The 22,595-nt window shown below is 36.5% G+C and overlaps 1 protein-coding gene across 11 annotated transcripts in view; it reads left to right on the top strand.

Annotated features, from left to right (window-relative positions):
* Nucleotides 1-22,595, top strand: part of LOC106880794 (neural cell adhesion molecule L1.1-like) — a 537,440-nt gene that overhangs the window by 317,640 nt on the left and 197,205 nt on the right. For 9 of the 11 annotated variants that reach the window (XR_016241963.1, XR_016241961.1, XR_016241962.1 and 6 more), the window contains exons 2-3: nt 7,467-7,524; nt 12,995-13,264. The exons of the other annotated variants lie outside the window; for them this stretch is intronic. Coding sequence is in view for 6 of the 9 variants with exons in the window: in XM_089352678.1 (XP_089208804.1) it covers nt 7,470-7,524; nt 12,995-13,264 (325 nt within the window). In the remaining 3 variants the exon portion in view is untranslated. The remainder of the gene's footprint in view (nt 1-7,466; nt 7,525-12,994; nt 13,265-22,595) is intronic. 11 annotated transcript variants of the gene reach the window in all.

Below are 22,595 nucleotides of genomic sequence, written 5' to 3'. Positions count from 1 at the left end.
GCAATGTTTGTTTCTGAACGTAGTGGCTTTCTGATTGCAGCCCTCCCATGAAATCCAGATTTGTGCAGCTCCCAGCAAACAGTTTCTGTGGAAACTGGGTTGGTTTACAAGGTGGTCATTATGCTCTGCAGTAATTTTGGGAGCTGTACTTTTGTGATCCTTTCTAACAATTCGCATAAGAGTCTGACGATCCCTGTCTGAAAGTTTTGGTTTTCTTCTGGAGTTTTGTTTCGACGAGGAGTACTCCTTGGTACACCAAACATTTTGGCTGTTTTAGTTATGCTAGCGCCCGCCATATGAGCACCAACAATTTGACCTCTTTGAAAGTTGGATAAATCTGTCATTTTAATGAATTTTAATTACCTCTTTCTGACGATATATGAAAAGAAACATAAATCTTAGCAAAACATATTAAGCAACACTAATAATATATTAAAAAAAGCATAAAATTAAACAAGCTTTTACAAGTTTTATAGAAGTTTCAAAATTACGATGCTATGATGCTAAGTGTTTCCATTATTTTGTCCAACCCCTGTATGTCAATTATTAGACAAATGTAAAAAAATGTTTAAAAAAAAATGAAAACTCTGCAAAAATCCAGTACAAATTCTTCATGGTTCAAAATGTTGCTTATATTTTACTCAACCTGTTATATATGTTTACATATATATATATATATATATATATATATATATATATATATATATATATATATATATATATATATATATATATATATATACATATATATATATATATATATATATATATATATATATATATATATATATACTGACCTCAAACTGAGACCCATCATTGCTGGCCCTGCTTGTGAAACCCACCGTTTGAGCAACTTCCTCAACATCTTACTCAAACCATTTCTAAAATATGTGGAAAGCTTCATCAGGGATGACACATGCTTAACCACCTCCCGAAGTCAATAATTGAAGAAACCTTGTTAGTATCATTCGATGTGGTGAATTTGTACACCAATATCCCACACGATTGTGGTATAGAAGCTTTTTCTAGCCAGAACCTTCTGGCTGGTTAAATACCCAGAAGAGAACCTAGGACGCATCAACCACAGATTCATATTAGCAGCACTCAAATTCATCCTACTGAACAACTATTTCATGTTCAATACAGTTTACTATTGACAAAAATATGCTCCAGTGATTGTGAACCTTGTAATAGGTTACCTAGAGCTTAAAATATACCAATCATCACTACAAAAATATGACACCTCATTTCATTGCTATTTAAAGGAGAACTGGAAGAGGTATTTAGACGATTGCATTATACAAAATAACGACTTTTATTACTTTTATTCCTACCTCAATTCATTTAATTGTATATATCTATTGTTACTTTTCATAAAAAGCCTTTACTTTTTTTGATTCCCAATGTACATTTCGCTTATTTTTCTTCTTACTTTTCCCCTTTATATACATATATATATATATATATATATATATATATATATATATATATATATATATATATATATATATATATATATATATATATATATATATATATATATACTGGGAGAATTCACAAAAACACAAAAGACAAAGACAAGTGGTGTAGACAACAAACAGATGTATTAGTTTGATGCTCAGGAAGGGAAAAAGTGTTTAACGTTTTGAGCCTATACTCTTCCACAGAAAGAAACAAAGAGAGAAAGGAAAGAATGTGTAGTGGCTAGCGATCTATCATGGCGAATGCCGGACAGAGGGGTCACACATGAGAGCTAGGAAGAAGGAGAGATAATAAAGTAGTGATATAAAAATTGATGAAAGTTGGTCAAATAATCCTTATGACATATAAAAGTGAAAATTTTATCATCAATTTTCACTTAGAAAAGAATACATTTTCATCAATATTTTTATGTCATATGAAAGAAAAATTACTTGCCGATTAGATATGATCATTGCAGTATAGTGAAAAAGTGCAAAGTCAATAAAGAGAGTCGTACACTGACACTACTAGTCAAAGTGACATATTCCTCTGAAAATATTTTCAAAGATCATTTCATGCCCAAAACGTTTCTCTTATATTTTTAAGTGCATTGTACAAAAAACAAAAGAAAAAAAATTGGCCAAAGTCAGTCCAGATTGGAGGGAAGGAGTTGGAAAAAAATCATAGATTTTCAAGAATTTGTTTTTTATAACATACCTTGCCGTCATTTCCAAGGCAGTGGTAAAAAGAAAATTGGAAAAATGCCATCAAAATTCAGCTTAAATGGACATCCTGACCCAAAACTCTGCTGCTTATAGCCATTTTTAATAGTCCATTAAAATTTTATTGAAATGGTGTCATGACCCAAAATCTCAGGATTTATTTAGCTTGTATCTGTTATGAATATGCCAAAGCTCAAGTCCTTGTGAGCTGTACTTTTGAATTTAGCTTAGTCTGAAAACACTGTGAAATTGACTGTTTGTTACATGTAACAAAATAGGTTTTACATTAATTTTTTAAAAATGTTCCCAAAACAAAGTTTTGTTTTCAAAAACCTGAAGAAAAAAAAGAAAAAGAAAGGCAACTATTTGTGTAATTCAAAGATTGTTATCACTTTAGTTTCAGAGATATATTACAAAATGGTCAATTATTCATTTAGGCTAATTAGGCAAGATTTTAACAAATTCACTGGCCACCCAAGTTGTCATATCTCCTAAAATATTCATTCAAATTCCACAAATGAGGTATCAAAATGTTTGTTTTTGGATGCTCTCCAAGAAAAAGTACAGTAGAAGTTACATTTAAATATTTAAAAAAAATTCATAGTGGTCCCTATAGAAAATCTATAGAGATAAACTTAAAATATTTTACTTGGATGTTCTGAGGTATTTGAGAGAGAGAGAGTGTGTAATGGAAGATGCTTAAAATATGAACAAACAAAACATTGATGTTGCATTTTGTACTTTCTTTGCATTTTTCTGATTTACTGTGTCTAGTATTTTATTATTTATTCTCTTACCCCTACCCATTTTCCTTTATTCAAAAATTCTTATCGCTCCTTTAAAATTATGGCTTTTAAGTGTTGATTTCTCAGCCCAAGAATTACAGCGTGATGTGCTGCTTGACTGGTCCCCCCTCTCTCTCTCTCTTTATATATATATATATATATATATATATATATATATATATGATGATGATGATGATGATCTTTTCTCCCGCCATGCCTCTGTCTACCCCTCCATCCTCTCTAAATCAGTCCCTCTCTCTCTCTCTCTCGTAGTTTTCCTTAAGGTTTTCAGGTTCTGGGTATATATAAATGAGAAATCCATTCTAAATTATCTCAATCTCTTCTCCGCTGACATACTACGACGAAGTCTCCAAGATGCAGATAAGATAGAGATTTTTATTTATTTACGGCCTCAAACATCTCATACCTTTCGCGCTTTAGTCTGCCCTCTATTATTTATCTTGTTTCTCTCCATGAAATTCAATTGAATTCAGTTTTTGTCTTAAATTCATACTTATTCATTTTCTAAGCTTCCTAAATTCATGCTACGTATATATTCTATTCACCTAGATTTCATTGCTCTTTTAAAAATTACGATTTATGCATTGTTGTCTCTCAAATATTTAAAATCTACGATCAAGAGCCCTATCTCCTCGCTGATGGTACACCCGCCCTCTCCACCGGAAGTGCATTCCTCTGTCATCCTGTCATCCTCGGCTGTCTCCCGGAACCCATCTAGCGGCCTTGGCCATCCTCTCCCCTACCTTTGGGTAGCGCATTAAGTTTGAGTAATGTTTGCAGGTTGTAGGTACTGTTTTGCTTATGAATTCTTCCAATTGCAAGTTTTCTTTTCAGGTACACGACACTGCTTTCCCCCTTCCCAGGCTACAGGCCCACACCCCCAACACCCATACTGTTAGGATTGGCACTCTCAACGTCGGCACGCTGAAAGGTAGATCTGGTGAAATTGTTGAGATGCTTGAACGGAGACGCGTAGATATGTGTTGCATCCAGGAAGTAAGATGGAGAGGAGGTTCTGCGAGGTTCCTCACAGGCAAAGAACACAGGTACAAGATTTTCTGGGCAGGGAACACTGACGGGGTCGGGGGCGTAGGAATACTTCTAGCGGAGAAATGGGTGGATAAGGTAATCGAGGTCGTTAGAGTAAGTGACAGAGTACTTAAGATTAGACTAGTGCTTCATCATAGATTAGCTACTGTCATCTCAGCCTATGCACCTCAGCCGGGGCTACCAGATGGTCTGAAAGACCAATTCTATGACACCCTCTTGCAAACTACCTCGTCGACGAGTGACAGGGACCTTCTCTTTGTGGCTGGAGACTTCAATGGTCATGTCGGACGTCGTGCTGGAGGCTTCCATGGCATACATGGAGGCTATGGCTTCGGTTCCCGCAAAGAGGAGGGAACCAGACTGCTGGAGTTCTGTGATGCAACCGATCTTATGGTCTGCAATACCAACTTCAGGAAACCTGCCAGTCACCTAGTCACCTACCGCTCCGGCAGACACTCTAGCCAAATTGACTACATCCTCGCCAGAAATAGGGAAAGAGGGCGGCTTATAAATGCCAAAACCTACCCAGGCGAAGAATGTACTCCACAACATAGATTAGTAGTTAGCGACTTTGGGATCAAGGCAAAATGGGTGCCCAGAATTAGACAGGCTTGGAGGAGAAGGGTGTGGAAGCTTAAAGACCCTGCAAATGGACAGAGACTTAGAGACAAGTTACTTGAAGCATTTAACGAAATAGAAGGGGATATAGCATCATACAACGTGGAAGACAATTGGAGATTTCTGCGGGACAACCTGTTGAAAGCCACCGACCAGATTTGTGGGTGGTGTAAGGTCCCCTCCCGACCCATAGTAACGTGGTGATGGAACAAGGAGGTAGACAGGGCTATTAGACAAAAGAAACAGGCTTGGAAGGACTGGAAGAACGGTGGTAGCAGGGAATTGTACCAATGTGCCAGAAGGGAGGCTAGGCGACAGGTTTATTTAGCCAGAGGGGAAGCAGATAAGAAAAGATTTGCCAATGTTCTGCACCGTGAGGACCAAAGACTCGAGGTATTTCGTGTTGCAAGACAGTGTAGGAGAGAGAATAGTGATGTTGTAGGAGAGAAATGTGTTCGCATGGATGATGGTACGCTTGCACTAAATGAGGATGCAAAGAAAGAGGTCTGGAGATGCCACTACGATAGATTGCTTAATAAAGAGAATGAATGGGAGGAAGAGAGCCTGCCGTATGTCGACCCAATAGAGGGACCAGCTATCCGAGTTGATAGTACCGGGGTAGATAAAGCAATTAAGAGTATGAAGACCGGGAAAGCTCCCGGCCCATCAGGAATCACTGCAGAAATGCTCAAAATATCTGGCAGTGTTGGCTATAGCCTAGTCACCCGTATTACGAACCAGGTGATACACGAAGGAGTCATACGCAATGACTGGTGTAGCAGCATCATAGTCAACTGCTACAAAGGTAAAGGTGACGCTTTAGATACAAATAATTACAGAGGCATCAAGCTGTTAGATCAGGTTATGAAAGTTACAGAGAGGGTCATAGCCCAACTAATTAGAGAGCGAATCAATTTAGATGAGACGCAGTTTGGGTTCGTGCCAGGTAAAAGCACTACTGATGCCTTATTTCTAGTGAGACAGCTGCAGGAGAAATACCTAGCTAAGGATAAACCTCTGTACCTGGCTTTCGTTGACATGGAGAAAGCTTTTGACAGGGTCCCCCAATCCCTTATCTGGTGGTCAATGAGGAAACTTGGGATAGAAGAATGGTTAGTGAGAGCTGTGCGAGCCATGTACAGAGATGCTGCCAGTAAGGTGAGGGTTGGAAATGAGTACAGCAATGAATCCCGGGTAGAGGTAGGGGTCCACCAAGGTTCCGTCCTCAGCCCCGTCTTATTTATCATAGTCCTCCAGGCAATCACAGAGGAGTTCAAGACAGGTTGCCCCTGGGAGCTCCTCTATGCTGATGACCTTGCCCTAATTGCGGAGTCACTATCAGAACTAGAGAAGTTTCAGGTGTTGAAGTAAGGTCTAGAATTGAAGGGCCTTAGAGTCAACCCAGCTAAATCCAAAATCCTAATAAGTAGGAAGGTAGATAAAATACAAACCCCTTCAGGTAGATGGCCCTGCTCAGTATGTAGAAAAGGAGTAGGTAGTAACTCTATAAGATGTACCCGGTGCAAGCTATGGACACATAAGAGGTGCAGCAATATCAAAGGCAGATTAACTATGAAGTTAGTTTTTGTTTGTGGCAGATGTTCAGGTGCAATAAAGATTGTAAACAAACAGGAAACAACTTCTATCTCATTCCAGGCAGAAAAACTAGAGGTAGTCGATAGCTTCCGCTATCTGGGCGACCAAGTTAGTAGTGGGGGTGGGTGCGCTGAAAGTGTAGCTGCTAGAATAAAAATAGCCTGGGCAAAGTTTAGAGAGCTCTTACCCCTGCTGGCGACAAAGGGACTCTCACTCAGAGTAAAAGGCAGACTGTATGACGCATGCGTACGAACAGCCATGCTACATGGCAGTGAAACATGGGCTGTAACTGCTGAGGACATACGTAAGCTCGCAAGGAATGAAGCCAGTATGCTCCGTTGGATGTGTAATGTCAATGTGAATACCCGTCAGAGTGTAAGTATCTTGAGAGAAAAGCTGAACATTAGAAGCATCAGTTGTGGTGTGCAAGAGAGACGATTGCGCTGGTATGGACATGTGGTGAGAATGGATGAGGATAGCTGCGTGAAAAAGTGCCACACCCTAACAGTTGAGGGAACCCGTGGAAGAGGTAGGCCCAGGAAGACCTGGGCTGAGGTGGTGAGGCAAGACCTTCGTACATTGGGCCTCACCGAGGCGATGACTACTGAACGAGACCTTTGGAAATGTGTTGTGCGTGAGAAGACCCGGCAAGCCAAGTAAGATCGTTGCCAGTGCCCCTGGACTGGCTCTTGTGCGGGTGGCACATGAGATGCACCATTTTGAGCGTGGCCGTTGCCAGTACTGCCTGACTGGCTCCCGTAGGATTTTCGAGTGAGATCGTTGCCAGTGCCCCCGGACTGGCTTGTGCGGGTGGCACATAAAAGACACCATTTCGAGCGTGGCCGTTTTCGTGCGGGTGACACGTAAAAGCACCCACTACACTCTCTGAGTGGTTGGCGTTAGGAAGGGCATCCAGCTGTAGAAACTCTGCCAAATTAGATTGGAGCCTGGTGTTGCCATCCGGTTTCACCAGTCCTCAGTCAAATCGTCCAACCCATGCTAGCATGGAAAGCGGACGTTAAACGATGATGATGATGATGATGATGATGTACTGCTCTTGATAATTTCACCATGATAATACTTGTTCATGGGTTCCTGTTTTTGCAAAGACAAGTTCCTATGATTAATGTTAAATTATTTTTTACAATATTATTTTGCATCATGGACTATTTGTAGAAATTGTTCCTATCAGTATTTATCATTTTCTTTGTAGATAATGGAATTTAACTCGTTATATTTGAAATACTTCTTCCTTGTACAAAGCTTCTGTTGTAAGTAGCAATATGTTTCTTGTATAAACATTTTTATTCAGAATTTTTAATTGTCATAAATTTGTATCCACTGTAGAATTTAATCTTAACTATTGCTGTTTAATCCTAAGGCCAGTGCTGATAAATTATGTTTAAAGGTGTTGCATATGTTGATATTTCATATTGTTTTTGCAGCTTCATTTTCCTTTTTTAAGGTGATAAGTTGTGATTTGAGGTGAATTTGGCTGCTATTTCTAGCAGATTGATTTGAACCTGACTGCCTACATCTATTTTCATAGCTACTATATATTGGCACAGTTATGGGTGTGTGACTTAAGACTTAAGGGCCGACATGGCTAAGAAGTTTGTGTTCCAACCATGTAGCTTTGGGTTCAGTGTCACTGCATGAAACCTTGAGCAAGTAAGTTCTACTATAGCTCCAGATCAACCAAAGTCTTGTGAGTAGATTTGGCAGATATAACTGAAAGAAGCCCATCATATATATATATATGAAAAAATACAAAATGGGAATAGAGGGCAAAACATCCAGACAGTTATGTGATACAAAAAAAGGACAACAAAACATCTAGATAGACGATACAAAGAAAACAAGGACAGATCATTCGGGCTTTTCTATCCTCAGTCGAGTTCCAGATTATCTTTGCAATTTCGTGTGTGTATATATCTATATATATCTCTGTGTGTGTATGAATATATATGTATATATATATGTGTGTGTGTGTGTGTATATATATATATGTGTGTGTATGTGTGTATATATATATGTATATATATGTGTATATATATCTATATGTGTATATATATATGTATATATATATATATATATATATATATATATATATATATATATATATATATATATATATATATACCTATATATATATGTATATATATGTATATATTTATATATATATATGTATGTATATATATATGTATATATATCTGTATATATGTGTATATATATGTGTATATATATGTGTATATATATGTGTATATATGTATGTATATATATGTGTATATATATATATGTATATATATGTGTATATATATATATGTATATATATGTGTATATATATATATATATGTATATATATATGTGTATATATATATATATATATGTATATATATGTGTGTGTGTATATATATATATATATATATATATATATATATATATGTATATATATGTATGTATATGTAGAATAATAATAAATGGAGCAAAAGGCATATAAACAATAAGTTCCTTTAATTCCTACATATGTTTCAAAATATATGTGCACCCTACTCCAAAGAAGTAAGAGGTGCTGGAATTGCACATATATTCATCGTCAGGGAACCAACATACAAAAGCAAGACATATGCTAAATGTTAAGGTTACGTATGTGTTATAACATTATATAGCTAAGTAAGTGACCGTTAGAAACAAGAACGCTGGTTTACATAGAGTTATTAAGGGAGAGAGGCTGTGAACGTTAAACTAAAATTTTAAATTAAAAGATTACATAAGGGAAAGGCATAATGGACCACAGTAAAATCCAGAAATCAAAAGTTTAAAAAAAAAAAAGGTTGGAAACTTAATCGAGAGAAGGAGGAAGGGAGAGAATCCAATGAATTCGTCATATATAATTATTTCTCCTTATGTAAACAAATAATTATACTGAGTTGAAACTAAGCGAAGATTGTAAATATAATAAATAAAACATCATTGTATTATATTAAGATATGGATATAAACCCAAATAAATGGTAAAACAAGGTACAAGATATTTTGTTGAGAAATAATAATAATAATAATAATATACATGCTTACTAGGACAAGGTCGGAAATATTTAATTAAAGTTACTATTATGGTCCAAACACAACTAATGTAGCATTACTGGGAAGGATTTACTGAACCAACTATAGAAGGGGAAAAAAGTAAAAACAACTGGCGATGGAGACAGAAATAAATATTATTTAAGATAGTATTAAAAGATATTATTCCTGTAATTGTTATCATTATTATTATAATAAATTTTAAAATAAATTAAATATTATCATTATTACTATTATTATTATTGTCTAAAGTTAAAGGTAGATACTAATCTGGTTGAATGAACATACCACTTGTAAGGCGGACGTCCACTAGAGAGAATGTCAAGGTGAAAAAATAAAAATAATAATAATAATAACTAAAAACTAAAACTAGTAAGAAGGATGAAACTAACGATAAGAAATAAAGGTATGTTTCCTCCAATGCTGGCAACGATATGCTCTCTGTGTTATCTGGTTTACTAAATAATTCTTGGAGAACATAATATGGAAAAGCTCCAAGTTACAAAGAGGACAAAAATCCTTACCTTTGTCGTGGGGAATTGAGGTAGCCAGTATTGATCATTTCAAAGAGAATTGTTTATTGCAATCTTTCAGTTTCCAGATTAATTTACTTAGGCCAGTATAATTAACTCTATTCCTATCCCTAAAAGAAGAATAATGATTGGATATTCTCTTGGAGACCTGCGTCGATGAGCTACCTACATAAAACGAGACGTCTGTGTTAGTCATTACCTTACATTGATAAACCACATTCTTGGTCTTGGCATTCGCACTTAAAAACTTAATTCTATTAGAATTAGATTCCGAGATACTAATCTTGTTGTTACAGAGATTGCTATATTTACTAATATTGTGCATATTACCTATATTTTTTTACCTAAATTACTATTGCCATCATATGAGTGTGTTAAATTACTGGAGAAATTATTATTGTTATAAACATTACTATTATTATCATCATAATTAGGATGGCTGACTACAGATGAATCTAAAAGTCTAAAATTATGGGAAGATATTATCTGTAACAAATTTTTAGTATTAGAAAACCCAAATCTAACCTTATGTGTGTTGATTATTGGGTAATAGTGAGAACCCCTAGGAAAGTTCCTATTCACTGCGTCTTGGGACTGCCAGACCAAATTGGATTTAACTTGTTTCCCGAACAGGAGGATGAGCCAGATATTATCATCAGATCTAGTTACAGTGTTAGTGTAGTTGAATAAATTAAGTTTTTTGTTTTTATTAAGGTGTTTAGAGCCAGTTAGGCCTCCTCCCTTATGTGAATGATTATAGGCATGTGCCACTTTCTCAGTGATTTCTGTATTTTACTGTGGTCCATTATGCCTTCCCCTTATTTAATCTTTTAATTTAAACTTTTAGTATAGCGTTCACAGCCTCTCTCCCTTAATAACTCTATGTAAACCAGCGTTCTTGTTTCTAACAGTCACTTAGCTATATAGTGTTATAACTCATATGTAACCTTAACATTTAGCATGTCTTGCTTTTGTCTGTTGGTTCCCTGACGATGAATATATGTGCTTTGCCTGGGATTAAGTTAGGATTATTTAGCTAATCAAGTTCTTTATTTCAAATCAAACTAAGTAACATCAATGTCATATTTGAGTGAAATCCCTTGAAATTAGTAAACTTTTGGCTGAAAATGAGTTGCAGACAACTTGATTGGGAAATCTCATAAGGAATCGGTTTATCGATTGTATACACTCATCGATTTTTTTGGGGTTTTTTTTTTTTTTTGGTTTTGGAGAACTTAAAACATTCTAAGATCCCATGAATCCTAAGTAATGCTGGCATCAAGTTTGAGCAAAATACATCAAATTTGGTAAAAGTTATGGTTGAAAATGGGGTGTAGCGAATTTTATTGGGAAATCCTATAAGGAATCGGTTTATCGATTTTTTTAAAATCCTGATTAAATGGAAGACCCCATAAGGAATCCATTTATTGATTTTTCACCCCAAATAGGACTTAACCAAACTCAACATTGCTGATTCAAAAACATCTGTATTTATACTTTAAAGTTGGTTTTCACACCCAACTTAGTTCTGCAGAATCAGTGTCACGATGGGAGTGCATGGGTTGGGAGTTTGATCGGCAGAGGTGATCAGGTTGCACATGCCAGCCCTTTGAAAACACCCCCATCATCTAACACCCCCTTTGCCCATCGCTTGGGAACCTTTCCAGCAAGGAAAATAGAATGCCCAAAAGGGCTCCCGATCCTCTGAAACTACAGAAAAGAATATATATATATATATATATATATATACACAGCTGGATGCCCTTCCTAACGTTTGCGTTAGGATGGGCATCCAGCTGTAGAAACTCTGCCAGATGAGATTGGAGCCTGGTGCAGCCATCTGGTTCACCAGTCCTCAATCAAATCGTCCATCCCATGCTAGCATTGAAAGTGGACATTAAACGATGATGACAATGATGATGATGATGGTACACACATACACACACGTACATACATGCACCTATTGCATACATATTTTTTGTATGCATACATGTTTGTGTGGGTGTGTGTGTGTTGCCCATATATCGACAAAACACTTAATAAAAGTCTTAAAAACTTACTCGTCGCTAGAAGGGGACTTAACTCCTGTTGTAAACAATGGTGGATTTCTCCGACTTGAAAATTGTTAAAAGTTTTGGTTGAAAATTTATTTGTACCACTATTCGCTGGTGCCTTTGGGTAAAATAAGTTGACAAAAATACAGCTAGGGTCATAACAAATGTCCTCCTAAAATTGGTGGCGACATGCGTGCTAATTTGTGGACGTGCATAAATTACATTCACGTACACACACACACACACATCCTGCCTTTTATATATATACAGATAACTACTCTGGGAACTTTTTGATACCGCTCCCTACCTTTTAATATTCTCATTGTCTTTAAGGCAGTGAACTGGCAGAATCATTAGCACACTGGGCAAGATGTTTAGTGGCATTTTGTCTGGCTTTATATTCTCAGTTCAGATTCCACTGAGGTTGAGATTTGCCTTTCATCTTTTTCAGGTCAATAAAATGAGTACTAGTTGAGCACTGGGGTCAATGTGATCAACTTATCCCCCATCCCCCGAAATTCCTGGCCTTGTACCAAAATTTGAAATCAATATTTTCATTATCTTCTTCATTATTCTGTCCACTGTTAGTATTCATGCAACTTTTGCCCAATTAAATATATTAAATAAAATCTTTTAGATTTTAAAACTAAATGTAAATACAAATACAGATTTCACAGAAAATAGAACAAAATGGTAATCATCCGTGTTACTTATATGAAGTTCAGGAACCGAATATCTCTTCATATTTGAATGTCTGATTTCACATCCTAAACTAGGTGTGTGCTTCCGATTGACATGATATCGTTATAATATTTAAGTCATTGACAGAAAGTCGACGCCTTAGGCATCATCTATGATACATGGGTGTGATTCCTATTCTCTCTGAAATATTCCCTGTACATCTATTCACATCTAATTTTAAATTATACTTTAAAAGAAATTTTTCAATTAATCCTCATAATTTTAATTTATTTCAAGTTGTTGTTCTTGCATAAGAAAAATTACACCTTGGAATAACAAGGTAGTTATTAAATGATATGTATATGTGTTTTATATTTTCATTTCCTTCAGTTTCTCTTGGACTAATTGAGGGCGGTAGAAAATTTACCAGGAAGAATCAACCAGTAACTTTTGAATGTCCTGTTGAAAAGCAAGATTTTAAAAACTGGCAAATTGATAGAGCAATCATTAACGGAAATGCTAACGCTTCAAACTGGAAAGCGAATGTGCCTCCTAGCAATGTCACCATCATAAACATCACACCTCTTTCAATTTTTGATGTAACAGTTGTTTGTGAAATCACCAATGATAAGATAAGATTTTATGCAACACCATTATTCAGTAAGTACAAATATAAATCATTTGTATGTATTTTCCTGTCAATATTAATCTATTATGACCATGAAGAAAATATATTTCTATAAACACTAACTTTGAGTTACAGCCAATTCACAAAATGTTGTAACAAACAAATACTGCCAATAATGCCTTGAAAGAATGTTCATTTTAAAACATGATGATGATGATGATTTTTCTTCTCTGTAAGTATTTTATCCTATATATGTTGTTCTATCAGTATTTACGTGTTGAAAAATATATCTTTCTACTTGTACTACAATACATTTCAGTGCTACAAAAACAAACTTGTTTGTTTACATATGACAAAATCTATATTACATCTAGCGTTTCTGGATGTCTTTATAAGTTCTAAAATGCAGAAGAATTTTTCAGTAAACCAGTTTAACCTAATGGTAAAGCACTTGACTGGAAATTAAAGGGATGTGAGTTCGATTCTCATGGCTGGCTGCTGACAGATTTTTCTGCTCTGTAAGGATTTTATCTGATATATGCTGTTCAGTCAGTATTTACATGTTGAAAAGAATATATCTTCCTACTTGTACTACAATACATTTCAGCACTTCAAAAACAAACTTGTTTGTTTATATATGGCTACCAATAATATTTTAATGTTTATAACTTTCCTCCTTATATTATTCCAGTGTTACTGAAATAGCAATATTATGGCTGAGCTGGCAGAATTGTTACTGAGGTGTGAAAAGTTCTTAGCAGTATTTCTTTTGATTTTATGTTCTGAGTTCAAATGCTGCTGGAGTCAGTTTTGCCTTTAATTCTTTTGGCATCGATAAAATAAGTATCAATTGAACACTGGGGTCGATTTAATTGACTTTACTCCCTTGAAATTGATGGCCTTGTGCCAAAACTTGAAATCAGTTTTATCGCTGAGATTAAATGTTTGATTTCAGAAGAGAGATTTAGTTGTTAGCAAGTGATTCATAAATTATTCTTGGTTTGATGAAATTAACAAAATTATTAATTGTTCTAAAAAGCTGAGAAGTCATCATCATCATCTTCATGTCTTAAAATGAACATTCTTTCAATGCATTAACCTCATGTTTAGTGTGTATACTGGTTGGATTTCTGATTGTCATCAGAAACATTATTCTTGAATATGCACACATGCACATACACACAAGTATATATTATCATCATCATCATCACCATCATTGTTGTCATCGTTTAACATCAATTTTCCATGTCGGTATGGATGAGATGGTTTGACTGGAGCTGGCATGGCCAGGAGCTGTACCAGGCTCCATTGACTGTTCTGTAGGTTGATAAGGCTGAGATGTTGGAGAGGGTGAGGGGAAAGGGCCCCTCACAGACAAACATTGCCAAGATGGTTTTAGGATATCAGTTCTGCTGTGGTGAGTGAGTCTTCTTGAGTGCTGCAAAGCACCAGATATCTAGGTCCTTTGTCATCTTTGTAAGGCTCGGTGTCTTAAGATTGACCTTTGATACTTCATCCCATGTCTTCCTTGGTCTGCCTCTTCTGCAAGTTCCATCCACTTTAAGTGATTGGCTCTTCTTTATGCAACTGTCCTCATCTATATACATCACTCGACCAAACCAGTGCAGTATTCTCTCTTGCACACTGCATCATTCCTCTTATGTCTTACTTTTCACTAAATACACTACAGCTTTGTCACATATGTTCACTGACATTGCACATCATACTGAACTTGTCTTTGCATGTGCTCTACATTCAGGGACCATGTCTCACTGTCACGTAGCATTGCTGTTTGTGCACAGGCATCACACAACCTTCCTTTCACTCAGAAAGAGAGACCTTTAATTGCCACTTGAGGTAAAAGATCTCTGAACTTTTCCCATCTTATACTAGAAATTTCATTTCCTCCTCCACTGAAAGTTATTTCATTTCATTCATTTTTTTCATTTTATCTAGTTTCAGCTCATGAGCTGTGGCCATGCTAGGGCACCGCCATTTGGTGTTGCTACATAATTTTACTTCACGAATTTTACTTCAGGAATTGACATATGGTGCATGAGAGAATTTGATGGAGCTGCACTCAGCTGCACTTCCTGCCGCGAAGTTGGTTCATCTGGGACACTTGACAGTAAGAGGTCCAGCTTTATTTTGAAGATACCTACATCCACCCCATGCAGGTCTCTGAGGTCTTTCGGGAGGATATTGAAAAGCTGTGGACCTCTGAAGCCCAGGCTATTGCAGTATCTTGTCCTACATCTTGATGGCAAATTTGGAGTCCTTGGCACTATGCAGTGGCATCCAGTTCTTTTATTTGTGTAACTTTCGATGTCAAAGTTTGGGACAAGTCCTTCTAGGATCTTCCAGATGTATATTATGGCATATCTTTCTCGCCTACGCTCTGAGGAATAGGTCACTTAGCTAGCAGAAATTGCCCAGTACCTTTAGAGCACTTCTTGGGCATTTGTGAAAATCCATTTCCTGTATACGCAGGAGTGGCTGTGTGATTAGTAGCTTGCTTACCAACCACATGGTTCTGGATTCAGTCCCACTGCATGGCACCTTTGGCAAGTGTCTTCTACTATAACCTCAGGCCGGCCAAAGCCTTGTGAGTGGATTTGGTAGTCGGAAACTGAAAGAAGCCCGTCGTATATATATGTATATGTATATATATATATATATATATATATATATATATATATATATATATATATATATATATATATATATGTATATGTATGTGTGTGTATATGTTTGTCTGTCTGTGTTTGTCCCCCCAACATCGCTTGACAACCGATGCTGGTGTGTTTACGTCCCCATAACTAAGAAGTTCGGCAAAAGAGACCGATAGAATAAGTACTAGGCTTACAAAGAATAAGTCCTAGGGTCGATTTGCTCGACTAAAGGCAGTGCTCAAATGACTGAAACAAGTAAAAGAGTAAAAGAATATACTTGTAGACTTTATGATTTCTATGCATTTTCCACAAACAAACACTACTTTCTCTGTTAACCTTACTACTGTTGCACTGCACCTCTTGTGTATCCATTGCTTGCCCTGAATACACTGAAATGAATTTCTGCTGACACCATTCTTACATACTGAGAAAAACCATTTACCTGAAGTGAGTAGGGTCCTGTTTGTTTTCTTGCTTACTAGGACTTTTGTCTTTGCTAAGTTAACTTCAAGGCTCTTCGTTTCCAGGCTTTGTTGCCACACCTGAAACTTTTTTCTAGTTTTCTTACAGATTCTGCTGTAGGAGCAAGATAATTTACATATAGTAGTTCTCATTGGCTTCCAGTCTTAAATTCCTCTGTTATGATCTGGAAGACAATTCTAAATAGGAGGTGGCTGAGGATTGAGCCTTGATGAACACGTACCCCTACCCTAAATTTATCACTGTGCTCATGACTAACCCAAACTTTATTTATAGCAACCCTGTACAAGACTTGTACAACTTTTCACAAGCCATCTATCTATCCTTAGCTTCCTTAAAGACCACCATATTACAGAGCAGGGTGCTCTGTTGAATGCTTTCTCCAGATCAACTAATGCCAAGTACAACAGCTTATTCTTAGCTTAATATTACTCTTGTACTTGCCTGACTTTGAAAAATGACATCAGTAGTGCTTCTCCGCATTACAGTGCCAAACTGCATTTCATCTAGCTTAATTTTGTTTCTAATTAATTGGGCTATTATTCTCTCCATAACTTTCATCACTTTGTCCAGCAATTTGAGGCCTCTATAATTAATTCTATCTAATGCATTTCATTTACTCTTTTAGTAACTGATTATGATACTGGTATATCAGTCATCAGGGATTATACCTTCCTGAATAACCTGATTGACTAAACAGTTTCTAGACTGTATCCTACTTTATAGATATTTTAAGCATCTCAACAGTGACTCCTGATGAACCAGGGGTTTTTCCAGTCTCCATATCTTTAATTACATTATTTATCATACTGCTGTCCATATGAATAGTTGGCCCCTCTGTTAGGTTCACATGGTGAGGAGACTCCTTTTTTCTATTTTTTCTGCACATTTAATAGCCCTTCACAGTAGCTCTTCCACACATTTTTCTTTTCCATTATCTATCTGTACACATTTTTCTCCCACAACATTTCAATTCTCTCTGACACACTGTGTAGCAATCTGCAACATCTCAAGTCTCTGATCTTCCTACTGTAACATATTGGCAAACCTCTTCCTATCTGCTTCTACCGTAGCTAAATAAATCTGGTAACTTGCTTCCCTTTTAGCTACCTAATATGGTTCTTTGCTACCATCCCTTTTCCACTCTTTCCAAACCCATTTCTTCTCTTTTATAGCCCTGTCGACCTCATTGTTCCACCACCATATCACCTTCGATCTGGCAGAAGCTTTGCTCCAACCACAAATCATCATCATCATCATTTAACATCTGTTCTCCATGCTGGCATGGGTTGGATATTTGACAGGTGGCTTGGCAGAAGATTGCATCAGGCTTCACTGCCTGTTTTGGCAGGGTTTTTATGACTGGATGCCTTTCCTAACACCAACCAACTTATAAAATGAACTGAATGATTGAAGAAACAAAAGAAAGAGGCATTCAATGCATTTGACTAGGAACACGTATGTTAGTATTTAATAACAGTTTGATTTGACTCCATGGAACATAAAGTTTTGTAGTCTTGTCATATGAACCTAGCTCCTCAGACTTAGGTAATCAAATATATATATATATATATATATATATATATATATATATATATATATATATATATATATACATATATATATATATATATATATATATATATATATATATATATATATATATATATATATATAATATAATATAATATATATATATATATATATATATATATATATATATAGAGAGAGAGAGAGAGAGAGAGAGAGAGAGAGTTGAAAAATGTTGTTATAGGTATAAATATGCCATAAACAAGTATTAAAAAATGGAGAAAAAAGATGTTGAATCAAAATTAGATTTAATGCAAAATTGGATTCAATACATATGCACATTTTGAAAGACAATAAAAATATGTAAGAAAAATATTATAATCATAGTAATTATAATTAAATTTATGCATTGTCATTCTTATCAGTATGAGGAATTTTTGGAAGAACATCAAAAAAGTTTAATAAAATAAAAAATAATTTTTTTTTTAAATAAAGTAAAATAAAATAAAATAAGATACAAAAAGGGAGAATACAGATGGGGTAATAGGGAAAAATAAGATATTTACAAACAAGTTGTAAAAGCGTGAAATTATAATAGTAATCGTGAGAGAGAGACGAAAAATAAAGACATATCAATGTGTATGCAAGTCTATATGAGCAGTAAACTATAACATAAAAATAAAAATTTAATGGATATGTTTAAAGAAATAGTAATAGGTCGAGACAAAGCATAATGTCTTTGTAAACAAAGCCACATGTATCTAGTAGAATATAATGTAAACAAAGCCACATGTATCTAGTAGAATATAACGCAACCGGTTCACTAGAAGAAAAAAGCCATAGAGAATTATACGTATACATATTAATATTGAAAAATGAAAAAATATATATATTACAAGAGGCTTAAAGCTGAGAGACAAGACTATGTTTGAAAATGATACAATATTTAAGTAAAAAAGTACATACAAGCAGAAAAATGCCCCAAAAAGAAAATTTAACAAAGAGAAGCAACGATCACAGACAGGACAGGCTAGTGTACTCAAAAGAGTTCTCTTACTCAAAAACTAGCCCAGGGTTGGGGAGCCAATCATAAAAGAATAAGCAAAAAAACGAATATATAAAGGAGAAAATTATTATTAATTTACAAGTTATTGAAAAACGTATACACTTAAATCAAGGATATACAGTCTTACATAGATACATACATGCACACACACACGTGCATACACTTACACATACAAGAGTGCATGTGTAAGAGAAGATACAAATAAAATAATAACGGAGTACGTATTCACATAAGACATATATATATATAGAAATATATATATATATATATATATATATATATATATATATATATATATATATATATATATTCTTTTATTTGCTTCAGTCATTTGACTGCAGCCATGTTGGAGCACCACCTTTAGTTGAGTAAATCGACCCCAGGACTTATTCTTTGTAAGCCTAGTACTTATTCTATAGGTCTCTCTTTCTGAACTGCTAAGTGACGGGGACGTTAACACACCAGCGTCGGTTGTCAAGTGATGTTGGGGGACAAACACAGACACACAAACATATACATACATATATACATATATTTATATATATACGACGGGCTTCTTTCAGTTTCCATCTACTAAATCCACTCACAAGGCTTTGGTCGGCCTGAGAATATAGTAGAAGACACTTGCCCAAGGTGCCACACAGTGGGACTGAACTCTGAACCATGTGGTTGGTAAACAAAGCTACTTACCAGACAGCCACATACACACACTTACATGCACATACATACACACACACACATTTATATAAATAAATATATGTGCACACACATATATACATACATATATATATATATATATATATATATATATATATATATATATATATATATATATATATATATATATATATATATATATATATATATATATAAACTAGCAGTATAGCCCGGTGTTGCCTGAGATTAAGCTAGGATTATGAAGTGATCAAGTGCTTTATTTCAAACCAAAATAAGTAACATTGACATCAGATTTGAGCGAAATCTGTTGAAATTGGTTGGCTGAAAATGGTTTGCTGGCAATTTGATTGTGAAAGCCCATAAGGAATCAGTTTATTGGTTATTTCCACTCATTGACTGCTTTTTTTAAAGTTGCATTAGAGATCTGCATAAGAGAAGGTTGATCTGAAGATTTGCATTGGGGTTCTGGATTGGAACAACTTATGAAAACTTACCACAACCTTAACCAAAAAATAAGGGGCCTGTCCCTCTAGGTTACGTCTATGAGCAACTTAGCCAATCACTGATATCAGCCGAGTGAGCATTGTTGTTGGAAAAGTCAGCATTGTCCAATAAAAAAGAGGAAGAGTATATAAGTCATATTGCCATGGTTTGAGAATATGTCTGGCCAATGTTTCCGGATCACTGTTTATAACCACATCGGCTACAATGACAACTTGTCTATAAAACTTTGCTATAGACAACATTGCATGTTCTGCCCTGAGGAGCATACACAAAAAGAGCGTTTCTACTACCCACATGGGAGCAGGCCACATAAAGTTGCCCATGTGAAAAGCATGGATCCCCCAAATGGATGTCTGCCACCGATAGTGTTTGGCCTTGGGATTTGTTGATGGACATGGCAAAGCATGGTTTCACAGGGAACTGCGATCTGCGGAAGTGAAATGGTATGTCTGACCCCGAGGAATAAAAGTACATCCTTGAAATAAAAACATTTTCACCTCTCCCGCGCTCTGTAACAACGGTGGCCTCAATCAAGTGGTGCATCAGGGACTTAACTACTAAGCAGGTCTCGTTGCACTGTTTAGGCGGAAGCAAGTTTTTGATTAGCATAATTGGGCATCCAACACTTAGCCTAAGAATGTGAGGTGGAAGCCCTGCTGGCTCCAATGAGTTGAGAAACTCGATAGGGTAATTGACAATGTCTTGGGGTCACAGGTCTGGTCAATCGATTTGTAGATGCGCTCCTCACCCGGAATTCGGCTTATGAGCTGGTCATTGATAACACTGACAGCTACATTTTTAGGAGCCAGGATGGTTCTTTCACTGAACCAATTGATGTCTGCATAGTTACTTTCCAGATTGGGGAACACTGTTTCCAAAAGATCAGAAGGGCTGTCCACTGTGTTGCACAGTTCAGAGATGGATATGTTGCCCTTATCATTCTTAGGAACCTTCCCTTCTCCAAGGGCTAAAATGTCTTCAGCAAATGCTGCAGACGTGCTATCACCAAGCAAGTGCGCACGCATGTTTGTGCTTAGGCTTAACGTCTTAACCTGGGGCCACAATGTGGATGACTTAAGGCATGCGCGCACTTCATCATCCCTGGTCCCTTTAGGGATGACAGGAAGGGTTTGTCGGGAATCTCATGAAAGCAATAGAGTTACACCACCCATAGAAGCTGTAGAATCCCTGATATCTTTCAGTGACTGGTCCAGTGCCTCAAGGGCACCCTTATTGGCCATTGTGCATTCGTCCCATACAATGAGACGGCACTGTCTAAGAACTACAGCTTCCTCTGAATTTTTGCTAATGTTGCAAGTAGGAACCTCGGCCCTAACCAAATCCAAAGGCAGCTTGAATGCCAAGTGTGCCGTCCTACCTCTTGGCAATAACGTAGCAGCGATTCCCGAGGAGGCAACAGCTAGTGCAATTTGTTTCTCGCGACAAATCTTAGCAAGTATTAATCGTGTTACAAAGGATTTGCTGGTACCTCCAGGAGTATCGAGGAAAAAAATGCTGCCCACCTGTTTTTCAACGGCACTGACTACAGTTTCGTATGCCAGCCTCTGAATAGCGAGCAATTTCAGTTCATTTACTCTCAGGTACTCCGCAAGGCTATCAGCATCATACGACAACTCCAGAAGTAACTTTGGTGCAAGTGTGTTAACGTCCTGTCGCAATGAGGAAAGCAAACCAAATGTGTTCAATGCTGCCCCACCCATTTTGAGCAGGGCATCCTCAATTTCAATCAGCGCATTATTGTAGATCAGGTCATTGTATCCAATGTCAGCATTAGGGCACTGTTGCTCTGCCATCCAAAGGAAGTCCTCGGACATAGGGTCCCTGTACTTCACCCACAAAAAAGCTGGATTGAACAACCCACATTTTTGGAGCAAAATAGCGAAGGCTTGCCGTAGGCTTTTGGGTGAGTTTAGCAAAGCCCCTTCAGCCAAAGTAGAATCCCATTGTGAGTCATTCTCCAAAAGCCCACACTGAAAGCAGGCTGCCCGAAATGTATCATAACACACATTGTCAACAGTTCTGATATCCCGGAAGCTTTCTGGACCGACAACTTCATGAAGAAGGAGTCACAAGTAAAAACACTCCTGCTGGCTTGGGTGCACCGTGTATAGCCTCCTGAGGCAATCCGAAAACTTAATGCCTGGATACCCATCTACGTCAACCCCCCGACTGTCTTCGCGTCCAAACGTTTTTATCCCACACAAAGTAGGATGGCAGTTGCAGATAAATAAGACACTTTGCAAATATGTCAGTTTGACACAACTTAAAGAAACCAGTAAGAGTTGTCTCCTTCGGCAGGGCAGCCAATTGGGCAGCATTATGCTCAGAAAAGTATACACGCTGACCATTCTCCAAATGAACAGTCAGCTGCATGATTGCTGGATACCTTTGGTGGAGGGAGAAACTGAAGAT

This window comes from Octopus bimaculoides, chromosome 5 (genome assembly GCF_046866305.1).
Source record: "Octopus bimaculoides isolate indiv1 chromosome 5, ASM4686630v1, whole genome shotgun sequence".
Classification (NCBI taxonomy): domain Eukaryota; kingdom Metazoa; phylum Mollusca; class Cephalopoda; order Octopoda; family Octopodidae; genus Octopus; species Octopus bimaculoides.
This window is presented reverse-complemented; position numbering and strand designations above follow the sequence as displayed.